We start from the raw sequence: 27,623 nt of genomic DNA on the forward strand, positions 1-27,623 counted from the left end.
GTCTCGATCTCCTGACCTCGTGATCCGCCCGTCTCGGCCTCCCAAAGTGCTGGGATTACAGGCTTGAGCCACCGCGCCCGGCCTTTTTTTGTTTTTGTATTTTTAGTAGAGATGGGGTTTCACCGTGTTAGCCAGCATGGCCTTGATCTCCTGACCTCGTGATCCGCCCACCTTGGCCTCCCAAAGTGCTGGGATTATAGGGGTGAACCACTGCGCCTGGCCTAAATCTGGCTCTTCAGATTCCAACAGAGAGGGTGCAGGAGCCTCTGTGCTCAGCCTGAAGAGCACCCAGAAGGAGGGAACCTCAAAGAGCCCCAAGATGGAAGGCTGTCCTGGCAGCACCTGCTGCCGGGGTGCCTGTGGAACAGGCTGGCCCCAGGGCTGGGAGCGTTCATGGCCCAGTCGGCTTCCCTGGGCTGCCACAGTGTGAGAGCTGGGCCTAGTCCTGGCCCCTGACATCCTAGTGAGGGCTGGGACCCTGGTAGTTCTGAAAAACCTTTACTGGCTGGTTCCTTCCAGAGTGGGGGATGGGACACACACACGCTGTGGCAACGCACTGCGCCAGCTCCTGGATGCCTCAGCCTCGTGAACTTGGGGCAGGATGCTCATGGCCCATGGTCAGCCTGGCAGGTAGGCGGACTCCAGCCTGATCACTTCTCCAGGGGTGCATAATTGAGCAGCTTCTCGATCAGGTCCACGTGGGCCAGCAGCATCCGGCGGCAGCAGTAGCGCTTCAGGCCCAGGGCGTCCAGCGCATCCCTGTGTCAAGCGAGGGGAGGAACAGAGAGGCCAGCTGAGTTCTCCACGGTCTGCACAGGCCTGGAACCCACATCCAAGCTGCCTCTCACTGCCTGCTGGCCTCACCCCCCTGCTACCGGCAAGGCGAACACATTCACCCGGATCAGAAGTTGAGACCTGCAGTACGATCCTGGCTGGAGTAACCTGGCAATGCCCAGATCCCTGGATGGAGCGTGAGGAGCCTCCTCTCCCACCTACTCTGGCTGTACATATGTGTGTCTAACACGTGTAAGAAATACAAATGAAACGAAAACTGGAAGTAATTGGGGGGAGCATAGAAAACCAAGGCCACCAAGGTCCTGACGTGCAGCTGCCCTCATCCGGCACCAGCCACAGCAGGGTAGCTCTCCAGGGGCCTGCCCTTAGCTGGTTCATCCCCCACGCCGGCCAGAGCAAGCCGCCTCTGCCGCTGTGGGGTCTTTCCTCACCTCTGCTGCCTTCAATCGGGGAGACTGCTTCTCCAGGGAGCCACCTCTCCCATTTCCCAAACCAATTAGAAGCTTTAATTTCCCTGGGACCAAGGTCCAGTCACCATCAAGACCTCCAGAAAACTCCCACACTGATGGCTCCAACGTGCAGAGACAGAAGCTTGGGAAAGGGGAGGCCACATGGGAGGCCCCTGCCATTCATATCCCTGGGAAAGGGTCTGGACAGACCACCAGCCACTCACTATAGCAGCCCACTCGCTTTCCTCATTCGTCCAGCAAGCTGCACTGAGAGCCTATGGCAGGCTGGCACACACGAGCCTGGGGATTCACATGTGACCAGGACTCAGCAGGCAAGGGTCAGACTCCAGCAGGGGCACCAAGACTCAGGCATGGTGGTGACAGCAGTACTGAGGGACAAGCACAGGAGGATACCTCCCCCACAAAGCCCGATGATGAGGGTGGTCAGCAAGTCTGCCCTACATTTCTTTTTCTGTGTGTGTGTGTGACACGGAGTTTCACTCTCTTATCCAGGAGGGCAGTGCCGTGATCTCGGCTCACTGAAATCTTCACCTGCCTCCCAGGCTCAAGCGATTCTCTCACCTCAGCCTCCCAAGTCGCTGGGACCACAAGTGTGCACCACCAAGTCCGGCGAATTAAAAAGATAAGAGGGCCGGGGCGGTGGCTCACGCCTGTAATCTCAGCACTCCAGGAGGCCGAGGCAGGTGGATCACTTGAGGTCAGGAGTTCGAGACCAGCCTGGCCAACATGGCGAACTCCTATCTCTACTAAAAATACAAAAATTAGCCGGGCATGGTGGCACACGCCTGTAGTCCCGGCTACTCTGGAGGTTGAGGCAGGAGAATTGCTGGAGCCCAGGAAGCAGAGGTTGCACTGAGCCGAGGTCGCGCCGCTGCACTCCAGCCTGGGGGACAGAGCGAGACTCCGTCCCAAAAAAGAAAAAAAAAAAAAAAAAAAAATTTCTGGAGATCAGGGTCTCCCTAGGTTGTCCAGGCTGGTCTCGACCTCCTGGGCTCAAGCAAGCCTCTCGCCTTGGCCTCCCAAACTTCCGGGATTACAGGCGTGAGCCGCCGCGCCCGCCTGTCCTGCAGCGAGGTTTGCAGGACATGGGGTGGGTCTGGGGGCAGAGACAGGAGATTAGGGCGGAGGCCAAGGGCTTTACTGCGGGTGACAAGACGCTTGCCACCCTCCAGGCCACCTAGAATCCCCAGGACACCACTGGTTTGAAGCCCAACTCCGCTCTCTCCCCAGACTTCAGGGGACAATGTTCTCCCAAAAGCAGATCACAGAGCCGGGCCGGAGTGGCCGGGCATGAAGCTGCTCATGGAGCGCCGGCCCCAGGCAGCGCTGCGCCTCCCGCCCCGGCCCGCACCCCAGGGCGGACTCAGCCCCCAGGCCCGGCCCCAGCCCGCGCCTCACCCCTCAGTGTACTCGGCCTGCAGCAGCCCCAGGTAGGCCTCCCATTTGTTGCCGACGATCTTGCCGCAAGTGAAACACCGCACAGGAATGATCATGGCGGCGGCGCGTCCCAGACTGCCCGGCCCGGTCCGGCCGCACGGGAAGAACTCCCCCAGGCCCCGCCCCGGGCGCGTCCACTGTCGCGGGGGGACCGGCTCTGCTGGTTCTCCGCTGCCCCGGCCGTTCATCCACTGGCCCCGGCGCCGCTGGCCGCAGTTTCCGCCGCCATGGGGATTCCCCATGCGGCCCGGGGCTCCTGGGCCTGCGCGGCCGCGGCAGCAACAGACGACACACCCCCGCCCACCATCTTGGTGCGTCCCGGAGCTACGGCGTCTGAGCAGGGCCGAAAGCCGCGGCGGCGGTTCGCGTTTCTCGTGTCCGCTTGACTGACAGCTGCGCGGCGGGAGCGGACGAAGCGAGCGGGAGGCGGAGGCGCAGGTACAGCGCCCGGGGGTCGTGGGGGCGTGCGGCCAGGGTCTCGCGGCCCGAGGTGTCCGACCGGGAGCGGCTGGAGCCGGACGCGAGCGGGGCGCGCCGAGTTCGAGCCCAGAGCCGACACGCAGCAACAAGTGGGGTCCGGCGCGGGAGCTTGGGGAGAGGGCGGGCGGGGGCCGGGGTGGGTCTTCCTGCTGCTCTTCTTGGCCCCGCCGGGTAGTGGGTCTCTCCGCCTCTACCCGCGGGGTGTCCGGGGCTCTCGGTGCCGAGTTCGGGGGTCCCATTCTGGACGTGGCCCAGCCCCTAGGGGCGCCGCCCTGGCCTCGGCCGCGCAGTTACGGCCCCCGCCGGCTGCTCCCCGCCCCAGGCTCTTGTCCGCGTTCTTTCTGCTGCTTCCCAGGAAGGGGTCGGGGTGCGCCCTCCCCGGTCCCGGCTCTGCTGGGCTGCTCGCCGTCCCGACGCTGAGACGCGCCTCTGAGCACGGGGAGAGGGGTCCTGATAGGGAGGACGGGAAGGGCGTCGTGGAAGAGGTGCTCTTCGAATTGAACCTTGAAGACCCCGGCATAGGGGACCCCTGGGCAGACTCCCGGAGGCTGCACTGGCAGGACCCGCTGAAGGCCGCAGCTCTGCTTTGCCCTGGAGCTCAGGGCCTACGGAGGACGAGGGTCGGGGAGCCCGTGTCTCTCGGATGGAGTGCGGGGGGGCTGGCACCAGCACCCTTCTTGCTGTGCCCCTGGGGTGGGGGTGAGGAAATGGGGGGTCGGTGTAGCAGTAGGAGGCAAAGAAGACTCCTTGGAGGTACGAGGTGGGCTGTGGGGAGTGGGTGGGCTGCAAAGTGGCACCCATGAGGGGGCTCTGGGCTGGGGCTTCCAGCTGGGGTGGGACCTGTGCTGGGTTCCAGGCATCAGCTGCCGCTTTCTCAGGGCAATGCTGGGTCTGCCTTAGTTGCAGGGGAGGAGAATGAAGGGTTTTCTGGGTCCAGAGTGGTGCTGGCCAGATCCACTGCACACTTGGGATTTCTGCTCCCACCCTGGCCAGGGCCCTGGGCAGCTTCCCCAGTGGCATTTGTCATACCTCACCCAGCCACATGCAGGGCCACGAGCGGAGGCCACTTCCCTTCCCTGACCCCCTCCCCCCAGGATGAGTGGACGCACATCCTGCTCTGGGCAGAGGTGTAGGACAGGGGCCGTGAGTAACGGTGGCCTGGGATCAGAGCCAGGCTCAGCTGCAGAGGCTGCTGGTGGCTGTGGAGGTGAGGGAGGCAGGGGGGTCCGGGATGTTAGCAGGGTGGGCCCTGGGGAGTGGGTGGGGGCCCGGAGACTTCCTGGAGGAGGGTCCAGGGCCAGTCCTGCCCCTGTTCCTGCCTGCAGGAGTTGTTTACTCGGAGCACGGGGCGGGGAGAGTAAGCTGCCTTCCAAATCCTGGCTTGGGCCGAGCTGACATTCTTGAAATTCCAAGTGTGTACGCTTCCTATCCCTCCATTTCCTAGCAGAGCCCCTGAGACCTGGAGACTGCCCCCAGCCTCAGGCTCTGTGCACCTCCCCCGAATCCCCACCACATGTGTGCGGAGGCTCCTGGGGAGCCCAGGCCTGTCCTCAGCCCTGACTGGGCTATACCTGAGGACCATGGGGAGCCTGGGGCTGCCTCAGCCCTGGCTGGTGCGTCCCCCTGAGAGCCTGTGGGGCGGAACAGCCTGGGGCCTGGGCCCGGCCCTCCTCAGGCTAGCGGGGGTGGGAGGCAGCCTGGTGGGGGGGCAGGGCACTGTGCTGGCCAGCAGGGGCGGGTGGGGGCCTCTCTCTCCTGGGTGTGGAGTGTTGGTACGGACTCGGCCTGGCTTCTCGGGAGGGCCTGGGATGGGGCCAGGAGGGCGAGGCACTGGTTTTGTAGAAGGGGGCGTTGTGGAGCCTCCTGTGGTCAGGACAGGGCACAGGGAGCGGAGGGTGGGCTCCCCCAAGCACTTCCTGCTAGAGGAGGGGTCACTTCAGGGCAAGTGACCAGGGGAAACCCATGATTGAAGTTTTAGCTGCTGAGCCCCTCCCACCCCGGGTGTTGCCCTGGAAACAGGCCAGCCACGGGACTCGGAGGGCTGGGGGCGGAGCACGGGCTGCGCTCTGGCTGGGATTCAGCTGAACTTGCACTCTGGTCTGGGATCACAGCCCGTGTTTCCCTATATGTGAAGCTCAGGTGGGACCAGAAACTGCCCACCAGGAGGACTGCATCCCTCCTGCCCCTGAGACTGGGCATGGCCTTTGGCTGGGAGAGGGTGATCATGGTGTGTGTCCCCAGCCTCGCCCCCACACCTGTGCCCTCTGGCCCTGTCCATGCCTGGGACAGATGTGTGCTCATCCTGAGGATGTTGTGGGGTGGGGTGGGTGCACACGGCGTCACGAGCACACGAGCCGGACACCTCAGCGGTGCACACAGCCAAGGCCACTACCCACCATACCCACGACATCCGTGTCCTCCCTGCAGTCCTGGGAGACCGGCATTTTGAGCAGTGGGCTCTGTAGATGGGCCGTAAGGCTGAAACCGTTCAGCCTAACCACTCACTATGCCTGGGGCTGGGGTGGGCATTTGGGGATTGTCCTGCCTGGCCATCGCAGGCGCCTGATGTGCCCCCCAGACTGTTCTGAAGGGGTCTAGGTTGCACGGGTCAGGGCCAGGGCTGTGGTGGGATGGCACCTGAGGTGTGGCTGCTCCTGGAGCCTGGGGGTTGTGGGAAGGTGCCCCCCACCCAGGATCCTAAGTGTGTTGCGTTCACCCCCAACTCCCAGCAGAGAAATACCCAACAGTGCAGGGGAGGGTTACAGGGAAGGCCTGGAGTGTGGGGTTGGCCTCGGTGGTCCTCAGAGGAAAGACTGGGGAACCTCTGGACTGTCTGTCCCTCCCCTGGGGCTGGTGGGGGGATCAGAGTGTTGTCTCCAGCCTCCAGGGCTCAGGTTTGGGTGGGAGAGGCCTGGTCCCACCCAGACTCTATATGCAGCCCCCAGTCCCTGCTCCTTGTGTGCACGAGGGGGTGCTAGCTTGCTTGGGACCCCCCGCCCAGGGTGAGGGCCTGGGACGGGCACTGGGGCCCCGCAGGGGCTGAGGCAGCCAGGAAGCCCACAGCGTAAGCTGTTTGTGTTGGCGGGCCTCCCTGCTTCCTCAAAGCTACCTCAGAGCCTGTGAGCCTGGGGAGTCAGGGTGTGTGGGCTTGGCTCTGCTATCTGTCCTGAGCTGCCCCTGCTGGGCCATGTGGAGACCCCGGGCTCTGGGCTGGGCCAGGACTGAGCTGCTGCTGGGGCTCAGAGAGGCCGCTCCACTGGCCTGGCACCCAGGCTACTGCAGACAGGCTGTTCTGTCACGTGGGCAGGCCCCTCGTGGGTGTCTGAGGTTTCCTTGCAGCTCAGTCCCCCGGGCTTTTCCAACCTGCAGAGCTCTGGGTGTCTGTCTTGGGGCCCTCGCTCAGCCAGGGTTGGGTTGGAACCTCTGTGGTTCCCTCCTGCCCTCGGGCTACTGGACGGACAGTTAGCTCACTCCAGAGAGCCGGGTCTTTGGGGCGAGGTGTTGCGGGGTGGAGCCAGCAGGGCAGGGAGTGGTGGGCACTGCGTTTGGCTGCCCAGGTGAGTTTGGGGCCTCTCCCTGGCCAGAAATCCATGAGTGCCAGGAGGAGGACAGACTCCCCAACCCATGGTGGAGGAGGGCCTTGAGGGGCCTTGCTGACAGCTCCATGGGGAGGGCACGAGGCCCCCTTCCTGAGCTGGGGTGTCTGCTCAGAGCCCAAGGCAGGGTGGGGTGGGAGTGCTCGTGCCTGGCAGGAAGCAGACAGCAGGCTGGTCCAGGGGTCTGGGACCCCAGCAGGGAGGCACTGCTGCGTGTCTGTGTGGGTGCAAGCGTGTGCCTTGGCCTGTGTCTCTGCATGTCCCTGTGCTGTGAGTATATGTCTTTGAACATGTGTTCTCTGCACACCGTGTCTCTGTGAGTGAGCCTATGTCCCTGCCTGGCTGTCTCAGAGGCCTGAACGGGCAGAATTTGGTGACTCAGTCACTGATTCAAAGCTCTCCTGGTTGGGGCTACTCCTCAGTGGTCTTTGCCCCCGAGTCTGGTGGTGTATCCCCTGCCCACCCCCGACTGTCCCTCTGCCCTGTAGGGACCTGGCCCCAGGTGGGGGTTCCCTGCTCTTGTCTAGGAGCATCTCTGGCTGTGCTGAGGGTGGAAGCCAGGGCTCCACTCTGCCCATCTTTCCTTCCGCAGAGCTTGGGGCTGCCTTGGTCGCACCCACCGCTTGCCTGCCCACTGGTCAGCCTTCAGGGACCCTGAGCAGCGCCTGGCCTCTTTCCTGTGGCCAGCCCAGGTATGTCACAGCCCGGCGGGGCTGGATGGTTGTGGTGGGCAGCAGTGGGCTTGCCTCTGGGTCTCACTTTGCCGGCCCAGGGGCCTTGCCAGCCGGACACTTTGACAACACACCTGAGTGTGTAATCGGAGCTCCCGTGAAGGGGGGCTGGACTTTGGAGACAGGGTCCCAGAACACCCTGGCTGGGTGTTGAGGAAGGACCCTCCCCGACTGAGCTCTGACCCTGTGGCCTTGCCCGGGCCCCTGCCTGTGTCTGAGCAACCCAGTGTGAATCCTGAACTTGGCAACAGCAGCAAGCCCAGGCCCTGCCCCTACTGGCCCTCGGTGGTCTTGTTTGAGGTTTTTGATGTCTTCTTGAATAGGCCTCATCTGCTCACCTGGGTGATGTGTGCAGGGCTTTGTAGATGGGAAAGGGGGTGGCAGGGGTCTTCGGGGGCACTGGGACTGCATCCTGGGTGCTGGGCTCAGTGCAGGCACCCAGACCAGCTCTCCCTTTGCCCTCCCACCCGCGTGGGACCCTCGAGCCTTGCCCGCCACTTCTCCTTCCAGCCCCAGCCACAGAGGGATGCAGGAGAGATGGGGCAGGGGTGCCACTGGCTAGCCTGGCAGCAGATGTTCTCCTTGGGGTGGTTCAGGTGGTGTTTTTGACTGCAGCTGGGGTCTGGCTTCTCCCAGTCAGCCTGGGGTCCTCCCAGGTCCCCGTGGTACCTCCCCTTGCCTGGTCCACTACTAGGTGCTCTGAGCACTGCCCAGGTCACATGCGAGCTCCCTGGAGGCGCTGCCCACGGCTGAGTGTCTGCCCTCGGGTTGTACCTGCATGGTTGAGGGAAGGGGGCCGGGCGTCATCTGCTCTCTGGGGAGAGCTGCGGGTGTTTCTGTCACGGTCGGGGTCCCAGGGTTCCTGGGGTCTCTGCTGGGCCCCGATGCGTGGCCTCCGTTCTGACCCATTCCTGGGGCCCAGACCCACCAAAGAACCCTCAGGGGAAGGACAGGGTAGGGGCCATGGGAAGCGCCAGGATGGCCGTGTGGGCCTTCAGGGGACCTCCAGACTAGCCTCCTGTTCAGGGGTCCCCCTGTCCCCTTCCCCCAGCGAGGACCTGGGCATGGGGTGCTGCCCTGGGGCTTGGGCTGCAGTTCTCTACAGAGCCCTTGGGGGGCAGCAGAGGCTTGGGGCAGGTCCTCAGGGGTGGGCAGAGGTGCAGGACCTCCCTGGGCACCCAGGTCTCCCACGGCAGTCCTCCCCAGACCTGCCAGCTCCCACATCAGTTACTCCAGGAGGACCCAGGCCTCCAGAGATGGCCAGCCCTGCCATGGAGCACCCCTTGCCCTCCCTTAGCGGTCTCTCCCTCCTCTTCCTCCTTTCCTTCCTCATTCCCCACCTCTGGGCTTCATGTCACCTGCCAGGAATCTGGGTCACATGCTGGTGTCTTCCCAACACCGTAGGGCCCTTGTGCCCTGCAGTGGTGCTGGGGCTTCAGAGACGTGGGGTAGGCTGCGGGGCACAGCTGGGGGCCTCTGTCCCCATCTCCGGCTGTGGGAGGCGTGTGCGCACCCGGCGTGATGACACCCAGGAGTGCAGGCACATCTGCGCACGGGGCCAGTATGTCTGTACCTGTCGGGGGCGGGGTGAGGTCTCTTACAGGCTGACTTCCAGCCTGGGCTTGAAGAAAATGAAATTCTGGGCCTCTTGTTTAAAAAGTATCAAGAATTTCAAGACGGGAACAGCAGAGCATCAAGCCAGCTGGGGTGGGTGCGAGCAACTGTCCTTGAAGCCGGCCCCGCTCCCGCCTTGGGGACTACACGGGGCGGAGGCCGAGCCGTGCCCACCTGGAACGCTCTGGGTCTGGCCTGGGGCTGCCAGCCTCCCGCGGGGCTGCCTGGTGGGGGGGATGTCTCAGCAATCACACCTGCGCTCTTCTGCGTTGTGGAACCTCTCGTATAGTCAAAGACTCAACGGCACCCGCTCCATGCACTGCAGGCTGACCCAACCCGCGCCCCCCCGCCTGCACCCAGGGCTTCCCAAAGCGCCCGGGGCGGGGCCGCCCCAAGTTGCCACCAGACAGTAGCGGGGTCACCCTTCATTTGCGTAGTGCTTTGCGTATTGTTCGCGTGGTCAGAGGTCTCCAAGCCCGACCCGGGGCCGGGGTCCAGGCGAGGTACCGTGGGGGGAAGGGCTGCGGGCGTCGCTCGCGGGCCAAGAGCTGCCCAGGTCTCATCCCCAAGTCCCGGCCCCGGCCCCCAGTCCCCTCAGGCGCCCTTCACGAGCATCTTCCTGCCGCGCGTGCAAGGCGGGGAGGGCTGGGGCGCCGGCGCGGGCGGAGGGGCCGGGGTCGCGGCTGGTGCGTTGCCGGGGTCTGCGATTGGTCGGCCCGGGCGGAGCGCTGGGGTTTGCCGGGCGGTGCGGGAGGAGGGGAGGGGGTCCGCGCGTGGGCGGAGGGCGGGCGAGCCGCCGGGGATTGGCTGGGGAGGGCGCGGGCGGGGGCGCGTCGAGGCTCCGGGGCGCGGGGCCGCAGCGCGCGGGCTGGGCAGTGCTCGGGGCTCCGCAGTCGGGGTCCGTGCGGATCCGCGCGTCCCAACCGGGGATGGCATGCGCGGCGCTGCCCACCGCGGGGCCAGACGGGAGGCGGGAGCGGGAGGCGGGGCCGGAGCAGGCACTGGCCGGCGGGATGGGGTTTCCGGGGCGGCGGGCGTGGGGCGCTGAGCGGCGGCCCCGGCACACCCGGGCGAGATGCGCCGCTCCAGCACGGACGAGTCCACGTACCGGCGCAGCCCCTCTCCGGAGGGCAAGGAGCCGGGCTTCGCGCGCGGCGGCCCCTTCCGGCGCTACAGCAGCCTGTACGGGCGCGCGGGAGGCGGGGACGCCGGGGGCGCCTTCTTCGGCCTGCACGCGAATCCCGGCCCCAAGGCGGCCCAGGCGCGCTACACGTCGCCCAAGGGCAACAAGTACGTGGTCTTCTACCTGGACCTCTCCTTCATCTTCCTCCTAGAGCTGAAGCGCTGCGGCATGGCGCGCGCCTGCCTCCAGGCCGTCAAGTATCTCATGTTCGCCTTCAACCTGCTCTTCTGGGTGAGTACTGGGGCCGGGGTGGGTGCCCGGGAAAGACCCGGGGTCCCTGCCGCGGCGGGTCGCAGGGTCTGGGAGGCCGGAGTCGCTGCCCCGGCCGGGCGTTGGGTGCGGTTGGGGGATGGTCCAGGAGGACCCAAGACCGCTGCTCCGGCTGGGGGCTGGACTGGGCGGGTGGGGAAGGTTTTCGCCATCACTGGGTCTGATCCCTGCACTCCGAGAGGCTGCCCCACGCCCCGGCCCCCTCTCCTCTCCTCTCTTGATGGGACGGGACACGTTGCACACGTGCGCGCCGGGCAGGGCCACCCGGGCACTGCGCCTCCCCTAGGGTCGGGATTCGAGTCCCGGTCGTGGCCAGTTTTGCGCGGGGCCCCGGTGCCTCCCCTGGGCCCGCCCCCTCCTCGGTGCAGCTGGCATCCTTACCTGGGCCCCGCCCCTCCAGGCAGGCGACCTGCCCGCCGGCCAAGGGACTCACTTCCGAGGGGTTGAGCCGGCTGCCGCCAAGGTTCCCCAGTCGCCGGGAGGCGCTGCGGAAGGGAATCCCGGACACTGAGCAGGGCCGTGGGCCATGAGTGCTCGCGGCAGACCCTGGCTTTCCCGCGCCTCCGGCAGCAGAGGCTTCCCTAACTTTTGCCGAGGTGGTGTCAGGTGTGCTCAGACCTGGAGTGGTGTCCAAGGTGGGCCCTGTGTGCTGGGCGGAGCAGAGCTGAAGTAGAGAGAGGATAAGGTTCCACCCCAGCCCCAAGTCATTAGGAGGTGGGGCAGGACTCCCACCTGGCCAGGAGCCGCGGCCCTGTCCTGTTCCTGGCCCCTGTGGAGGGCAACTGGAGTTGGGGGTGGCCAAGGATGACCTGGGCCGGGCCTGGGGCTTTGCTGGCTGGGCTGGGGGAGGTGAAGTGATGCCAAGGTCATTCTGTGCCCTATCCTTAATTCCTGAACCAGCTCCTGCAGTTGGGAGTCAGGGGTGTGGCCTCAGCTTCTGCTTGGGCTCTGGGCTTCAGGAGGCTGTCCATCTGCATGAGATCCAGCTGGGGCCAAGTGCCCAGAAGCCTGGGTCCGCCTTCCCACTTCTCCCCTCCTGAGCCCTGGCTCCTTCTCTCACCAGCTTGGGGTGGGGGCTGGGGGGGTCCTGGGAGGAACAGCCAGCCTGGGTTGCCAGCCAGGTGTGACCCAAGGAGCCTCCTGCTCCAGACATCCACCTCCAGAAGGAGTCACCCCAAGGGTTTGTTTTCTGCAAGAGGCTCTTGAAGGGGTGACGCCCAGGCCTGAGGGGTGCCTTGGAGGTAGGGGTGGTGGGAGACATGGGTGTGGGCTGGAGCTGGTGGGTGTGGGGGGTGGGCTGCAGGTGGCTGAGTGACCAGAGTGTTTCTGTGATGGGGGATGGGGCCGAATGACTGAAGGGCAGTGGGTGTGGGGGCCCGGCAGGCAGGCAGGTCCGGGGAGGGGAAGCCCTCTCCTCTGTCCACCCCCCTCCCCTCCTCCGTGGCCTGGACACCTGCCTTCAGGAAGAGAGAATAGGGTCCTGGGGGGGCGGATCTCTCTGCCCTGAGAGCAGCCCACCTTCATGGAAGACCTCAGGTGGACCTCTCTTTGCTCTGTGAACCCCAAAGAGGCCTCCATTTCTGCCGCTGGCAGATACACTCCACCGTCCTCAACCTGGGAAGGAACACACCAGGAACCCTCCTGGGACCCTGTTCTGGGCTGGAAAATCCAGTTCTCTCTTTTTTATTTTTATTTTTTGAAATGGAGTCTTGCTGTGTCACCTGGAGTGAAGCAGCGTGATCTCGGCTCACTGCAACCTTCCGCCTCTGGGGTTCAAGCGATTCTCCCACCTCAGCCTCCCAAGTAACTGGGATTACAGATGTACATTACCACGCCCGGCTAATTTCTGTATTTTTAGTAGAGACGGGATTTCACTATGTTGGTCAGGCTGGTCTTGAACTCCTGTCCTCATGACCCACCGTCTCTGCCTCCCAAAGTGCTGGGATTACAGGCGTGAGCCACCGTGACCGGCCCCAATTATTTTTTATTATTCAATCACCACCTGCTGCCCAGTCCAGCAAACTGGAGCCCCACAGGCCTCATACACCAGCCTTGACGCCCCCAACCCTGGGCTGGTGCCCAGTGGGGGTCTGAGGGTGGGAGCAGGGCAGGGGAAGTAAGAATGGGTGGGGGTTTTGTCAGGAGAGTCTGTCCTGGGCTGATGTCCGCACCTGCTGTGCCCTGAGTCACTGTGAGCTAAGCCCCCTCCTCCTGGCGTGAGGTTATTTCGGGAGTCAGGCCTAGTGCTCCTTCCCCAGGCCTCCTTTCCTTTTGGGGGTGCCAGCTCCCTGTAGTAGGGCTTTTGCATTTCCTACTCATCTGTCCTACCGGGGGACAGAACCGGCCCTTTCCTCCTCAGAATCATTTCCTCCATCTCAGGAGTGAAACTCAGGGGTTAAGGTGGTGGGAGGGGCATTCCCCTGGTGGGACCCCAAGAGCCCATGTGTGTCTGTCCTGACCCCCTGCTGCCGGAGTCTTGCTGGGCCTGTGGGGAGGGCATGGGGGAGCCCCAGTGGGCAGCCAGTGACCAGAGCCATGGGCAGTGGTGGGAGCCGGGACGGGGTGAGGAAAGTTGTGTGTGACTGGGGGGCTGTGCCCGTCCTGGGTGTGGGTGTGGCTGTGGGTGTGGAGGCAGGGGCTGAGCCCTGTAAGTGGTACAGGTGTGGCCAGGATGAGGGGTCCTGTGGCACTGGGAGGAGTTGGGGGGCTGAGAGTGGAGCACCTGTGCCTGGCTCCTGTGCAGCGGTCAGGATGCAGTGACGGTTCTGCAGCTTCCCTCTGCCCCCACCGTGCCTGCCTGCCCCTTAGCTTTGCTCTCCTGTGCCCTCAACCCCAGCCTGGCACCTCTCTCTCCTCCCTTTGTCTTCATGCTCTTCTCAAAACCCCCCTTCTTCCAAATGCAGACCCTCCAAGGCCCTGACAGTACTCCTGGCTTCCAAGGTCTCTTTGGGTCCAGACCTGAGCCCCCCTCCACACCCATGGTCAGGCTGGGCCCCTGGCTGAGACCACAGTCACTAACTGGGCCTGGGACAGCCTCGGGGCCTACTTGAGGCAGGAAAGGAAGGGGCTCGCTCCAGAAGACTGATTGACATATTTCTTTACAGCGTTGGTTCGGATTTCCGGGGCAGGCATCTTTGCTGGGGTCTGGTAGGGTAGGGCTGCTCGCAAGGGTCTATACTCAGAGCCTCCAGCTTTGGGTGGAGTGGGGAGGGCTCCTGGGGCAGCCAGGGTGGGGAGGTAGGATGTGTCCTGGCTTGGTGGTGGGGCACCCGGTGGGGCCTTCAGAGTTTAGAGCAGTGGTGCCAACTCCTAGCCCCATGGACATCTGGGGACACACTGCCTGCCTTCAGCAAATAGGAGCCCCACCTGGTGACGGCAGCTCCACTGGGGCACAGCCACTGAGCCTGCCTTTGAGCCCTCCCTGCACAGGGTGGGGAGTGGGAAGCTGCCTGTGATGGGGCCTGGGAGTCTCCTGGGAGCCCCATTCTGGGGGAAGCTGGGTGCAGGGCCTGTGAGCCTGAGCAAGGTGTCCTGGGTCCAGGCAGGTGCCGACACAGACACAGGTCATCAGTAGTGAGGGCATGGGGGCTCTGCTGCCCCGGGACCCCCACCTTCAGGCCTCTGTGCTGCCTCGTCAGCTCAACCTCTGCCAGCAACGCTCTTCCCTTAATGGAAGTGGAGGTCCCAGGGGCGGAGGGGAGAGGACGGGGCCTGCTCTTCCTGCCGGTCAGGGGTGGAGGCGGCTGAGCTCCTTAGCAAGGTGCCACCACCAAGGGCTGTCCTCCTGCCCGCCTGGCCTCGGCTCCTTCCCGACGCTGCTTCTCAGGGTGGGTGCTGCTCCCTTTCCTCTCCCCGCCCCAGCACCAGGAGCTCAGCAGAAGCTCAGGCCCTCTCTGCACTGTGTGGTTAGGGCCCGTCTGGGGGGCTGGGGTGGCGGTCGGAGTCCTGTCTCCCACTGTGGGACGCCGGGCAGGTCCTGCCCTCCTTGGGGCCTCATTTTCTCATCTGTGCCATGTGGGGCAGTACAGGATGAGGTCCCCAGGTGCTGGCCTGACCCGGGGGGTGAGTGGAAATGTGGGAGGCCCGTCAACCCCTTGCCACCTGCACTGACCCCCAGGGAGACACCCCAGGTGGGCAGTGTGTCGGAGCCAGGTGGTCCAGGGCCCCAGCCTGGAGGGGACACGGGGACTGTCCTGACTCTGTCCTGCTTGGGCTGTCAACCCTGGATGTGTGGGGGCCCCTCAGCCTGACTGCCCACTCTCTTGTTGTCCCAAAGGAAGGTCCTGGCTGCGCTTGGGGCCTCTGCTCTGAGATCGGCAGTGAGCCTGGTGGAGGGGTGCGGCGGGGGCAGTCCTTGGCTTCCCCTCCCCTGGGATGAGCTGAGGCGATGTCTGGCAGATGCCATGGCGGGCCCGCCTGCGCTGGCCTCTGGGCAGCACAGTGTCCCCAAGGGTGGCAGAGGGCTCTGCCTCCAGCTCCCAGGCCAGCCTTTGGGGTGGGGATGGCGGTGAACTCCCAACATCCATTTCTGAAGGAAGGCCCTGATGCCAGCAACCACAGTGTGTCTGAGCCTTGGGAAGTGTGTCGCTCCCTGTGGGTGGGGAGCAGCAGCGGTCGGTTGGGGGACGCTGCCTGCCCAGCTGTGGGCTCCAGGTAGCTCTGGTGCTGTTGGGGGTAGGTCAGACTTGTCCACCTGGTGACACAGGCCTGGCACCATGGACCTCTGCAGGTTCCAGGTCTCAGCTGGTGGCAGGGCAGGCAGGCTGGGCCTTGGTGTGGAGTGGGCTCTCCCCGGGGGCAGAGATGTGGCATTGGCAGCTCAGGGCTGCAGGGGGCAGGCAGAGAAGTCAGGAGGCCCACGCAGGGGGACGGGAGTGAGCGTGGGGGCCTGGGCTCCCAGCTGCACCTGTGTCATGTGAGCGGTGGCCCTGGCCTGGTGATGGCCGGCCTGCCTCCTTGCAGCTCCTACACAGCCCTGCTGCACCCACAGCCCTGCTGGGTCACAGTCTCCTCCTGGATTCCTCCCCGCCCTCCAGCAAACTCCTACTCACCCTGCAGGACCCAGCATTGGCACCCTGGGCAGGTGCCCCCGACGAGGGCTGTTCCGCTCTCCCTGCCTTGGACACTGGCCTCAGGATGGGCCTTGCTCACTGGGTGGGGCTGGTCTCCTCATCTGTGGGCCCTGGGGGAAGGGTGAGGGGTTCAGGGGTGAGGGAACAGAGGACAGATGGGGGTGTGGAAACAGGATGTTGCTCGGGACCCACAGCTTTAAGGAAACAAATCACAGTGAACCACACGTTGTAAGTGGACAGACTTGTAATCCCTGGAAACCAGCATCCCAGCCATGATGGGATGTTCCTGCCAGCCCAGAGGGTCCTGAGGCTGTGCTGGCTGCCAGCATCTCTGTCTCTGGACAGAGCCCTGGCTCCTGCGGGGACTCAGCCCCCCCATCCTATTCCAAGGACGTGGCTGGCAGCCCAGCCATCTGCCACACAAAGACACGTGGCCGGAGGGGCAGTGGGCTGAGGATGGGCAGCCGGTCAGCGCAGCCCCCGCGGGCCTAGAGGGAGCACACTCCATGGACTGCAGTGACTGCACCCCGGCCCGAGGCCTCCAGGAGGCTCAAGGGGGCCGTCCCCCAGCACCTGCCCAAGAGGCTCAGGTGGGCTATCCAGACCAGAAAAGAAGGGCAGAGCGGAGAATGCACAGGCCTTAGCAGCACCTGCACACGCTCAGTGCTGGGGGACGGCCCCCCGAGCCTCTTGGGCTCCTAGTCTTGGGCTGAGCCATCAGTTGCTGCTGAAGATCAGGGTGAGCAAGTGTCTGATGGACTGAGCCTGGGGCCAGGTGTGCTGGACGGACATTGGCCAGAGATGGTCTCAGGCAGGTACTGGGGACAGGTTCTGGGCAGCGGACAGTGTGAGCTGATGCCTGGGAGAAGGACGGGCCCCAGGCACCGCTGACTCGAGATGAAGAGGTCTGGGATGCAGCCGCTCGCCTGGGCTGTTCCCTCAGCTGCCATCCAGGGTTCCTCTCCCATCTGTCATGGGGTGGGGTCAGCCTCCCACCTGAGCTTGTGTCTGGCCTGGTGGGGGCAGCAGTGAGGGAGAGAGGTTTTCAGCCTGTTCCTATTTGTATTGAGTGCGTGGGGATGGGGATGGAGCTCCTCTGGTTTCCGGGCCAGGCCCAGATGCTGGGTGGGACCCTGGTAGGGTACACAGGCTGCCAGCCACACCCCCAGCTGCTTCCCCTCTGGCTGCATTTGACCAGAGGGACCTGGCCCTCCTGGCCTCAGCCCTGCTCATCCTGCCTTTGATGTTCTGTCTACAAGCAAATGGGGTGCATTTTCTCTTGCACTTTGAGGCTATAATTTTCCTGCCAAAATGTTTTAAAAGCTGCACACACAGAAACACTTTCAGAATTGCAGGTAATTTTATTAACCACGTGCACACGCTTTATCTGTGTCGGTCTACTAGCGTGCAGGTGCAGCACGCTGGGGCCTCGGGGACGCTGGGTCGCAGGGCAAGACTGTGCGTGTGTGGCCACGTGTGATGGTGTGAGGCGTCTGTGGCAATGTGGGCTGTCTGCCACAGTGTGTGTGACCGAACCCGTCTGGTGACAGCGAGTGGGTGGGTCTTTCCTGCCGTCTCGGGTGGAGGTGAAGGATGTTTCGTGGAGTGTTAATTAGGGAAATCAGTTCCCACCAGGGCTGGGGCCATTGTGGAAGGGGTCCAGGGCTGGAGGTGTAGGGCCCCTTCCTGCCCAGCCCCCGTGGAACGGGGGTGTCCCACACCTGGCTTGGCACCAGTCACTCTGCACACGTCCTCCCTGTGCCCTTCGATGCATCCCCTTGGGGCGAGGGGAGCTCGGAACTGCTTATTTTCCTGCTGACAGGAGAGGTCTGCCGTCCTTGGAAGGCAGAGGCGGACGGTGCAGGCAGTTTGGTTTTTTTTTTTTTTGAGACTGAGTCTCTGTCGCCCAGGCTGGAGTGCAGTGGCACTGTCTCGGCTCACTGCAAGCTCTGCCTCCTGGGTTCACGCCGTTCTCCTGCCTCAGCCTCCCAAGTAGCTGGGACTACAGGCGCCTGCCACAGCGCCAAGCTAATTTTTTGTATTTTTAGTACAGACGGGGTTTCACCGTGTTAGCCAGAATGGTCTCGATCTCCTGAATTCGTGATCCACCCACTTCACCCTCCCAAAGTGCTGGGATTACAGGTGTAAGCCACCGCGCCCGGCCCGTTTGGGTTTTAAATGACAGTTTTCTCTGTTGCGCCAGCACCTCCCCTAAGTTCAGGGAGCTTCACCCCCCAGCCTGGGCATTTTAGCCTGGAATGCAACTTGCGGGGTTGCTTGGTGCTTGAGGCCAGGATATGCTCTGAGCTGGCGATGGCCATCTCTTCTTCTGGGGCCTCTCGTTTCCCTCTGACCTTCTGCCCTCATCACCTGGTGATCTGGACCCAGGGCCATATCCCTTCTTCGCCCAGTTCTTGGGGCAGTGACCATGTCAGGCCATGTGTGGTGCCCTGTCTGCCCCTCCATGAAACCTGGGAACTGTGGGAGAACATGGGGACAGCCCAGGGGCAGGCTGGGGTTCCTGTGTGCTCCTCAGGAATGCCCCTCAGTTCCACACGGCCTTGTCTGAACTGGTCTGTACCTGGTGCGCATGTCCTTGTGCCCAACGGTCTGGAGGGAGCACTGAGTGAGCCGTTGCCTCCAGGCCTCTCCCGTGGTCCAGGATGTTACAAGGGACACCTCTCCAAAGATGCGTGGGTGGGGGTGCTGAGTTAGCAGTCAGCACCCTCTATAGCCCGTCCCCCAGCTGCTGGTGCATCCCGTAGCAGGGCCAGGTCCCCCAGGAAGTGGGGGCATCTCTGTAGAGTTGGCAGACCCTGCCCATCCTGGGGTTGTGGCCCAAGCCCGGTGCTCCTTGTGAGGACAGATTCTCTTAATTAGGGATGTCCCCGGCACTTGTGCCACAGAGCTGGCCTCTGGTCCTGCACACTCCAGACACATCCACCCTGGCTCACACACCCCGCTCACAAGCACCCCGGTTTCCATGCATCCCAGGCTCCCATGCACCCTGCTCATATGCACCCTAGTTCCCATGCATCCCCACTCACACGTACCCTGGTTCCCACACACCCCAAGCTCCCACGCACCCCGGCTCACATGCACCCCTGCTTACATGCACCCCCATTCACATGCACCCCAGGCTCCTCCGCATCCTGGCCAACAAGCATCCTGGCCCACATGCACCCCCATTCACATGCACCCCAGGCTCCTACGCATCCTGGCCAACAAGCATCCTGGCCCACATGCATCCCTGCTCACATGCACCCTGGCTCCCACGCACTCTGGCTCAGATGTACCCCTGCTCACACGCACCCCGGCTCACACAGCCCCCCTGGCTCACATACATCTCTGGGGTCACATGCACCCCAGCTCACACCCATCCCGACTCGCACCCCAGCTCACAGGCATCCTGGCCCACACACACCCTGGCTCACATGCTCCCTGGTCCCCATGCACCTCAGCTCACACGCACCCTGGCTCACACGCTCCCTGGCCCCCATGCACCTCGGCTCACACGCACCCCGGGCCCACACGCACCCCCTCTTGTACCCCAGCTCACATGCACCCCTGCTAACACACACCCCCTCTCACAGGCACCCCGGCTCACACATGCCCCAGGCTCATGCATCCCTCCCCTGGTGCATCTCTGGGCCGCCCTCTGCCAGGCTGTGCTGGCTCCCACCCCCAAGCCTTTTCCTGGTCTCCTAGGAAGCCTCCCCTCTCCCCCTAAGCTGCTTCTGGGGCTGGGTTTGCTCAGAAGCAACACCCAGGCTGGGCACTCTGCCCAGGTCTCCTATTGGCTCCTTAGCAGCACCCCTGGAGCCATGAGGGGCTGTGTGGTCAGAGCCAGCAAGTTAGCCCCTGCCTTGGTACTCCGAATCCTGGGGCCCAGAGCACAGGGGTGACCCGTCTTCCTGCACCCGGTCTGTCTAGCGCCCCTGCGTCCCTGCATCCCGTGCCTGGCCTGCTGGGGAGGGGCTCTGGGCTTGGGTGTCAGAGCTCAGCAGGCACCAGGAGCCAGCGGCTCGGCAGGGCTTCCCAGGACAGGCCCTGCGCCAGCAGCCTCCGGACGGCATTCTGGTGTGAACGTTCAGCAGAGATGCTGCCTTGGGAAGGCCGGGGAAGGACAGCCTGCATGCTCCCCAGGACGGCCTGAGCACGTGTGGGACTTGTGGGCCCCAGCAGGGGGGATTCTGCTTTGAGGGGATTTCACCCTGTGGAGCCCAGAGGGACCCAAGACACCAGTGAGAGGCCTGGCCTGAACCTCTGGCCACCAAGTGACCACGCCGGCCTTGGGCAGGGAGCCACGTCCCATCTCCCCAGCATAGGCTCCTGCCTGCCTGCCAGCCAGTGAAAGGGTGGCGGTCTCCAACCTGCAGCCTGGCCTGGCTGATGCACTGCTCAGGGAGGGGCAGGGGAGCGTGCACACGAGGAGGGGGCATCTCCCACCCCCAGGCCCCCTGAGGCAAGAGTCTTGGGGCCCATGGGGCCTGCGGGAGCCCTGCCAGGGTGGAGGCCCCAGGCCTGTCGTGAACCGAGCTGGTGTGGCGGGTGGGGGTGGGCCGGCTGCTGGTGGCCAGCAGCTCATCTCCCAGCCTTGGTTTCTGTCTGGAAAGTTGGGTGTGAGTCTGCCACTGGGGCTTGGGAGGCTTTTATGGGGTGACTTGGGGCTTCTGGTACCCCCCAGGGAACCCCCAGAGCCTGTGGTCTGGGTGCTCTGAGGGGTTCCATCGGGTAGAGGGGTGGCTTTGCCAGCCTCCTCCCAAGTCCCGTCTGATCGGGTGGGGCAGGGATCCCGCAGGGCTGTGTGGCCCTTCCCCAGAACCAGTCCACCGTCGGCAGCCCAGGACGTCTACCCACCACCCGCCTGGGCGCCCACACTGCGGACCAGGAGCTGGTCAGCATTTTCCGGTGACTGCTTACCCCGTGCCCAGGTCTGGAACGTATCTTCCGTCTCCCCCTGAAACGGCCTAAGCCCGAGGCCTCAGTGTCTGAGGGTGGGGGTCCGACAGGACCCCTGCTTCCCTTGAGGCCTTGCTGAGCTGGCAGCCTAGCACCCTCTCTCCGGGCGCAGGACCCCTCGTCTCCCCGCCTCTTCCTGTTTTAATTGATTTTTATAAGAACAAGCACTTAGGAAACACAGTAAGAGCTCCAGCGGTTACAGAGGCTGCGGGAGGTGCTCCTGGGGGACCTGCCTTCTCCGTTCCCGCCAGTGCCTGTGTGGCTGTAAGAAATCATAACTTGGCTGGGCACAGTGGCGCATGCCTATAATCTCAACACTTTGGGAGGCCAAGGCGGGCGGATCACGAGGTCAGATCGAGACCATCCTGGCTAACATGGTGAAACCCTGTCTCTACCAAAAATACAAAAAGGTAGCCAGGTGTGGTGGTGCACGCCTGTAGTCCCAGCTACTTGGGAGGCTGAGGCAGGAGAATCACTTGAACCTGGGAGGCGGAGGAGGTTGCAGTGAGCCGAGATGGCGCCACTGCACTCCAGCCTGGGCAACAGAGTGAGACTCCATGTCCAAAAAAAGAGAAAGAAAGGAAAGAAAGAAAAGGAAGGAAGGAAGGGACACAGGGAGGGAGGGGGAGAGGGGAGGAAGGTAGGGGGAGAGAGGAGAGAGAGACAAAGTGTGAGGGAATCAGCATTTCTCCTGCCATGAGTGACAGGGGACAGCCGGGGACATCACAGAGACCTTCTTGGGAAGTGCGCACCAGAATCCTGAGACCACCTGCCAGGAAGCCCCATCCCGGAGTGAGGGCAGGGCTGGGTCTCCCTGACAGCACAGTCTGGAAAGGCTGGAGTGGCCTGTCAGGTGGGGAGTGGGCTTCTGTGCTGGGCAGACCAGAGGGTGAAGTGGGGTTGGGGGTGTGCAGGCTGCGTCCTCGGGCCTAAGGTCCCGCCCCTTTGGCTGCAGACCTGGGGGTGGGCAGATCCCTCCTAGAGGGAGTTTCAGGGGCACAAGGGAGCCCCCACCACTGTGGCCATGGATTGTGGGTTTGGGGATGGGGTGCCAACCCAGGGTGTCGGGAAAAGACTGGCCTGCCCTGGACACCCCCCAGGGCTGCCGTGGGATTCAGCAGGACTCCGGGTGGTTCTGCCTCAGGCTGGCAGGCAGTGTGGCCTTGGCTTGCGGGCCGGGCTCTGCTCTGGGGTCCAGAGCTTGTGTTGGGGCCTCACCCTGTCTGTGTCTTTCATGTTGCTGTGCCCCAGCTGGGGGGCTGTGGCGTGCTGGGCGTCGGCATCTGGCTGGCCGCCACCCAGGGGAGCTTCGCCACGCTGTCCTCCTCCTTCCCATCCCTGTCGGCTGCCAACCTGCTCATCATCACCGGTGCCTTTGTCATGGCCATCGGCTTCGTGGGCTGCCTGGGCGCCATCAAGGAGAACAAGTGCCTCCTGCTCGCTGTGAGTGCCGGGGTCCAGGCGATGCTCCGGGTGGGACGATGCAGGGTGGGGCTCCGGTGGTCCCCAGGCCTTGTCTGCTGCAGTGACCTCCAGATGTGGGCACCACCTCTGGGGCCTGACCTCCAGGGCGGGAATGTGGCCACTGTTGGGTCTTCCAGGCTGCATTGGGGCTGGGGGCTGATTTGTGGAGTAGGGGCGGAGGCGGGGGTCACTCGAGAACATGCTGTAGCTTGTCAGGAGCCTCTCTTGACAGGACACTGGCCCTGGTGAGCACAGGCACAGCCCCATACACGTGTGCACAGGCATGCACAGCCTTTCACGGGCTTGTGGTCTCCAGGACTCATTCCTGACCACCCCACCCCCACTGTGGCCCCTTCCCCAGCTCCTTGTCCAGGGCCTGGTCTCTCAGCTCCCTGGGACCGTCTGCTGGGACCCTCCCAGCCCCCACCTCGCCTCAGGGATGGACTTATAGGCAGGGATGTTTATCCTCCTTGGAAATGTTCATCACAGATCATTAAAAAGGAAAAGGGCTCCTAGATGGCAACACAGGCTTGCTACCGATTAATATGCCTGGCTGAGGCCGTGGGCCCGAAGCAGGTCTGCAGCCTGCTGAGGTCCTAAATCATGAGGCTTCAGATCACCTCTTTGTCTGAGAAGCCCTGGATGGGGTAGGGCCTCCCTTAGATCGCCTCAGCCAGCCCACTCCCCTCCGTGCCCCTTCCTGGGGGTGAGCCCCACATCTCTCAGCCTCCCCGGCATCCGTTGGGGCCCAGAGGCCCCTGGAGGCAGTCGGTGGGGGTCTGTGGCAGCCCTGCTGGGGCTTGGAGCTCCTCCAACAGTTGAGGAAGCTGCTGTGTGTGGGCCCTGCCAGGCCTGCAGGGACAGAAGCCCTACCCCCTTTCCCACAGGTGACTTGGGACCAGAACCCTGGGTACCTCCTGGGGGTGAGGGGCTCCTGTGTCCTTAGCCCAGGACCCTGTCTGCCCCACTCACGCCTACTCTGCCTGGGCCCCCCAGTTCCTGGACACACCCTGTCCATGCCTACCCTCCTCTTGCGGGTGTCAGTGACCTCTGTATGGAGGAGCAGCAGGGCTGGGGTCAGGCTGAGCTTCAGGGCTGCCGCCAGGAGGGGGAAGCTTGTATGGTCAGAGGTGGGGCTTGCAGCCTGTGGTCTTGCTGGAGGGGGCATCAGCCACCCTGGCTGCCCTGAGGGCTGTGACATGGGAGTGGAAGGGGCCTCTGCAGCCCAGGTGTGACAGGCACCCCACGAGGCACTCGCCAGACACTCACAGGCCCCCGGATGGAGGTGTCTGAAGCCAGCTGACGGGCTAGAGCCTCGGGAACAGGGACTTGTGCCCACTTGGGGGTGTCTGGGTTGCCCCAGGGATGGGGACAGGGGAGGGGAGCCCAGGCCAGCCTGGGGCCCTACACTCAGGGGCTGAACAGGACACGACAGTCACAGTCCCTGGACCTGGGGCCGAGGTTGAGGGTTCTGAGGTGGGGGTGGCATTCTGGGGTCTCGGATTGGGGGCCTGGCAGGGGTTTCCTGGCAGCACCAGGTATCCATGAGGTGTGTGGCCCTGGCCCCTGGCATGCTATGGGGTGGAGGCCGTGGGGCCTGGCAGGTCCCTGTCTGAGCCTGCCCCCTCCACAGTTCTTCCTGCTGCTGCTACTGGTGTTCCTGCTGGAGGCCACCATTGCCATCCTCTTCTTCGCCTACACGGACAAGGTATGGCTGCCTCAGCCGCAGGCCCAGCTGCAGGGCTGGGGGCTCCATCCTGACTCCCAGGGAGCACCGTGGGCCCGGTGTGGACAGAGTGGCCCCCCATCTGCCCTCCCTGGCGGCCAAGACAGCGGGTGTGGATTTACCAGGCCTGGAGGGGAAGCACCCCCAACCCTGGGAGGCTGTGCTGTGGCTCTGTGGTGACTGGGGCACAAGGGCACTGCTCCCCCACCCGGAGGGCGCGCCCTAGGTCGTCCCCCGACACAGCGTCCCGGGCTGTCTGCTCCCAGCGCCTCGTCCTGGCTGCTCACCGTGGGGTTCTGCTCTGTAGAACGGCCTCTTCTTGGTCACTCATTTATATATTCAGCCATTTGTTTATACTGGGATGAAGTCACGGCTATTGAGGCTGCACTCTGAGCTAGAACACAACACTGCTTTGTTTTGTAAATCACACTGTCCGTCCTTGGCCCTGGGGAGCTCTTGCCGTCGGCTGCTGGGTCCCCTGACATGCCTCCATCAACAGACTTTTCATTCTGGGGCCACATCCTGACTTCCTGGCACTGTAGGGCGCTCCAGGCTCCTCCTGCATTCCCTGCCCTGGCCCAGGAATCAGCCCCTTTTCCAGGGTGCCCTGGGTCCTCACTGAATATTGGGGACCGTGGCCAGGGTGCTGGGTGGGCTTGACACTCATAGCTCCTGGCTTTCAGCTCACAGAGCACGGCTGCACGTGTCCTGACACGTGGAGTCACCTGTATCCCTGTCTTCTGTCCCCCCAGGACCCATGGTCCTCCCCCAGCCTGGGGAGGAAGCCCGGAGGTGGGGACCCTGGGCCTCAGGGCTGCTGGGAGGACATGGGGCCGGTGTGTCTGCAGCTTGGTGGGCTAGGAAGGGCAGGAGACACTTCAGGACCAGGTGCAGGCTTAGGGGCCAGCGAGGGGGTCTGGATGAGGGAGGCGGGGTACAGTGGGAGGGGCCCTGCTGATCCCCCCGCACCCCCAGATTGACAGGTACGCCCAGCAAGACCTGAAGAAAGGCTTGCACCTGTACGGCACGCAGGGCAACGTGGGCCTCACCAACGCCTGGAGCATCATCCAGACTGACGTGAGTCCTGGGCAGGTGGGCAGGGTCAGCGGGTGCCCCCTTCCCTCCCGCCTCAGCCCGACCTGAGCTTGTCCCCCAGTTCCGCTGCTGTGGTGTCTCCAACTACACTGACTGGTTTGAGGTGTACAACGCCACGCGGGTACCTGACTCCTGCTGCCTGGAGTTCAGTGAGAGCTGCGGGCTGCACGCACCTGGCACCTGGTGGAAGGCGGTGAGACCCCCACCCTGGGGGCTGGCGGGGGCCTAGAGGGTGGGACTGGCAGGCCCTTCCATGACATGCAGGACATGCCTCCTGCAGCCGTGCTACGAGACGGTGAAGGTGTGGCTCCAGGAGAACCTGCTGGCTGTGGGCGTCTTTGGGCTGTGCACGGCACTGGTGCAGGTATGGCCTGGGGACTGCAGACTCCCTGCTACCCCTTTGCTGGGGCCTTCTGAGCCCAGGGAACAAAGTAGCAAAGGCCTTGCCCCCAGGAACCCATGATCAGGGGAGGCTGGGGCAAAAGCAGGAGGGTGAGTTCGGGGGGATGGGCAGGGACGGCCTGTGGGGACGGTGGGCTCCCTCCTAGTGGACAGAGGCAGAGGCTGGTGTGCGGTGGAGGCTGGCGGCCGTCTGTGCTGGTTGGTGGCCCAGGACTGGCCAGTGCGTAGAGAGTGGCAGCTGGGGTCCTGGTGCCTGTGGCCCCTGCTCTCCAAACTCCACAGCCCCCAGGAAGTCCTGGGTGTCCTCATGCTTGCAAGGCTCAGGGGAGGGTGCTATGGCTTGAGCCGCAGGGGTTGGGTGGGGGGTGTGAGCCACCAGGAAGCTGAAGGACTCTACCGCTGTGTCCCCTGCTCCGGGGTCAGGGCCAGGGCACCTGCTGAGGACAGGGACCGCTCTGGGCTTGAGGCCTGAGGCCATGGAGCTGCCGTGCCCAGCCCTCCTCCCTCCCCACAGATCCTAGGCCTGACCTTCGCCATGACCATGTACTGCCAGGTGGTCAAGGCAGACACCTACTGCGCATAGGCTGCCCGCTTCTCTGCCTAAAGGACGCCCACAGGGAGACGGCCGTGCCCACAGCTGCCTTTCCCACCACCAGCCTCAGTGCTCTGCCCCATGCTGGGAGGAGGAAGGGAGGGACAGGTGCCCGGAGCCCCCGGAACAGTGTTTCTGGAAGGCCTGGCTGAGGTGGCTTCCGGGCCTCCAAACCCCCCCGGGAGGGGTGGCCACGTGCTGGTATGGGACCCAGGGCTGGGGGGGGGTCTCCAGCACTTTTTATATTTACGCATTCTCCAAAGCAGTGTCCACACGGGGGCCAGCCTGTGGCCCCCAGCCTCCCGGGAAACGGGTTGGGGCTGCAAGAACAGGGGCTTGGCATCCTGGAAGTGGCCCCACTGGTCCTGGTGCTCCAGGCAGGGCCATGGACCCCTTACCTACATTCCACAGTGGGCCCGTGGGGCTCCTGGTGCATCCTAATAAAGTGTGAGCCACAGCCCTTGCGTCTACTGCTAGTCTGCCTTCCCTACCCCATCTTCCCTTCTGGCACCCAGGCCTGGGGCAGGGCAGCCTCTGGCATGAGGCTTAGGCAGAGCCCTGTGGCTGTGGGGTCACCTGGTGCACAGGCCTGGGGGAGCCGCCTGCAGAGGACTCTCCAGACTTCTGGTTTTAAGGAAATCGTGACATTAGCTCTAAGAAGTGATGATGAGGTCAGACACGGTAGCTCACACCTGTAATCCCTTTGGGAGGCCAAGGCGGGCGGATCACTTGAGGTCAGGAGTTTGAGACCAGCCTGGCCAACATGTTGAAACCCTGTCTCTACTAAAAATACAAAAATTAGCCAGGTTTGGTGGCGGGCACCTGTAATTCCAGCTACTTGGGAGGCTGTGGCAGGAGAATCGCTTGATTCTGGGAGACAGAGTGGTGAGTGGAGATCGCACCACTGCACTCCAGCCTGGATGACACAGGAAGACTCCATCTCAAAAGAAAAAAGATAGTAATAAGAAAATTTTTTAAAAAGTGGCAAGGGCCCTCAGCCGGGGGGTGGGGGGCGCGTCCCTGAACTGCCGGCCTGTGCTGGGGGTGGCTTCCCTCTGCTTCACCCCCAAGACCAGGGTCTTCCTCCCCAAGTGGGGCTCTCCTGCTTCACCCCCACCCCAGGGCCTCCTGAAGCAGGGCTCCTTCCACATCACCCCCACCCTGGGGCCTCCTGTCGAGGCGTAGAACTCTGCCCTTTTAAGTGAGCTGGCAGCACAAAGCAGTTATCACAGGGCACAGAAAAAACATGCATCAAGGTGCCTGCCACGGCATTCTCACAGCCAGGGTGAGGGTTGTGCGGGGACACTGACCACAGAGATGACGGTCAGTTCAGGTTGGGGCATCTGATCCCCAAACTGTACCCCACAATCTCAATTTCCAGCTAATTCCTGCCTCACCCTCTGCCCATCACCCTGGAGACACAGCCTGCTCTAGGCATCCTATCCTATGTGGCATCCCCACCCCTGCTTGCACCCAATGCTGATCTGGCAATGCCTAGCTCCAGGCCCACACCACCCTCCCAGACCTGCGTGTCCCCTGCCCTCATTCTGACGGAAGCCACAGGATCCCTGAGAACCAACTCAAATGTTAAAGTCAGCGCCTCTGGGGACACAAGGTCAGTGCCCCAAAGCCACTGGCAGCTTTTGTTTTTTTTAGACAAGGTTTTTGGAGTGTAGTTGATCACAGTTCACTGCAGCCTCAACCTCATCAAGCGATCCTCCCACCTCAGCCTCC

The 27,623-nt window shown here is 63.6% G+C and overlaps 2 protein-coding genes across 5 annotated transcripts; one reads left to right on the forward strand and one right to left on the reverse strand.

Moving 5' to 3' along the window:
- Nucleotides 1-482: 482 nt before the first annotated feature.
- On the reverse strand, nucleotides 483-2,972 carry POLR2L (RNA polymerase II, I and III subunit L). Its single transcript, XM_017848631.1, has 2 exons — nucleotides 2,664-2,972; nucleotides 483-759 (listed from the first exon to the last, which is right to left on the reverse strand). The coding sequence occupies exons 1-2, from the start codon at nucleotides 2,942-2,944 to the stop codon at nucleotides 651-653; spliced, it is 390 nt and encodes a 129-aa protein (XP_017704120.1). The 5' UTR covers nucleotides 2,945-2,972; the 3' UTR covers nucleotides 483-650.
- A 63-nt stretch (nucleotides 2,973-3,035) lies between these two features.
- Nucleotides 3,036-26,349, forward strand: TSPAN4 (tetraspanin 4). 4 transcript variants are annotated; one of them, XM_017848627.1, is made up of 9 exons: nucleotides 3,036-3,140; nucleotides 7,371-7,470; nucleotides 10,458-10,537; nucleotides 21,862-22,053; nucleotides 23,708-23,782; nucleotides 24,776-24,877; nucleotides 24,957-25,088; nucleotides 25,176-25,259; nucleotides 25,812-26,349. In XM_017848627.1, the coding sequence occupies exons 3-9, from the start codon at nucleotides 10,475-10,477 to the stop codon at nucleotides 25,878-25,880; spliced, it is 717 nt and encodes a 238-aa protein (XP_017704116.1). In that variant the 5' UTR covers nucleotides 3,036-3,140; nucleotides 7,371-7,470; nucleotides 10,458-10,474; the 3' UTR covers nucleotides 25,881-26,349. The 4 variants fall into 4 exon arrangements, with proteins under 4 accessions (XP_017704116.1, XP_017704119.1, XP_017704117.1 ...); XM_017848628.1 differs by lacking the exon at nucleotides 3,036-3,140 and adding an exon at nucleotides 4,023-4,389; XM_017848629.1 differs by lacking the exon at nucleotides 3,036-3,140 and adding an exon at nucleotides 4,494-4,594.
- The last annotated feature ends 1,274 nt before the right edge of the window (nucleotides 26,350-27,623 follow it).

The sequence above is a fragment of the Rhinopithecus bieti genome, unplaced genomic scaffold (genome assembly GCF_001698545.2).
Source record: "Rhinopithecus bieti isolate Rb0 unplaced genomic scaffold, ASM169854v2 scaffold_32072, whole genome shotgun sequence".
NCBI lineage: Eukaryota > Metazoa > Chordata > Mammalia > Primates > Cercopithecidae > Rhinopithecus > Rhinopithecus bieti.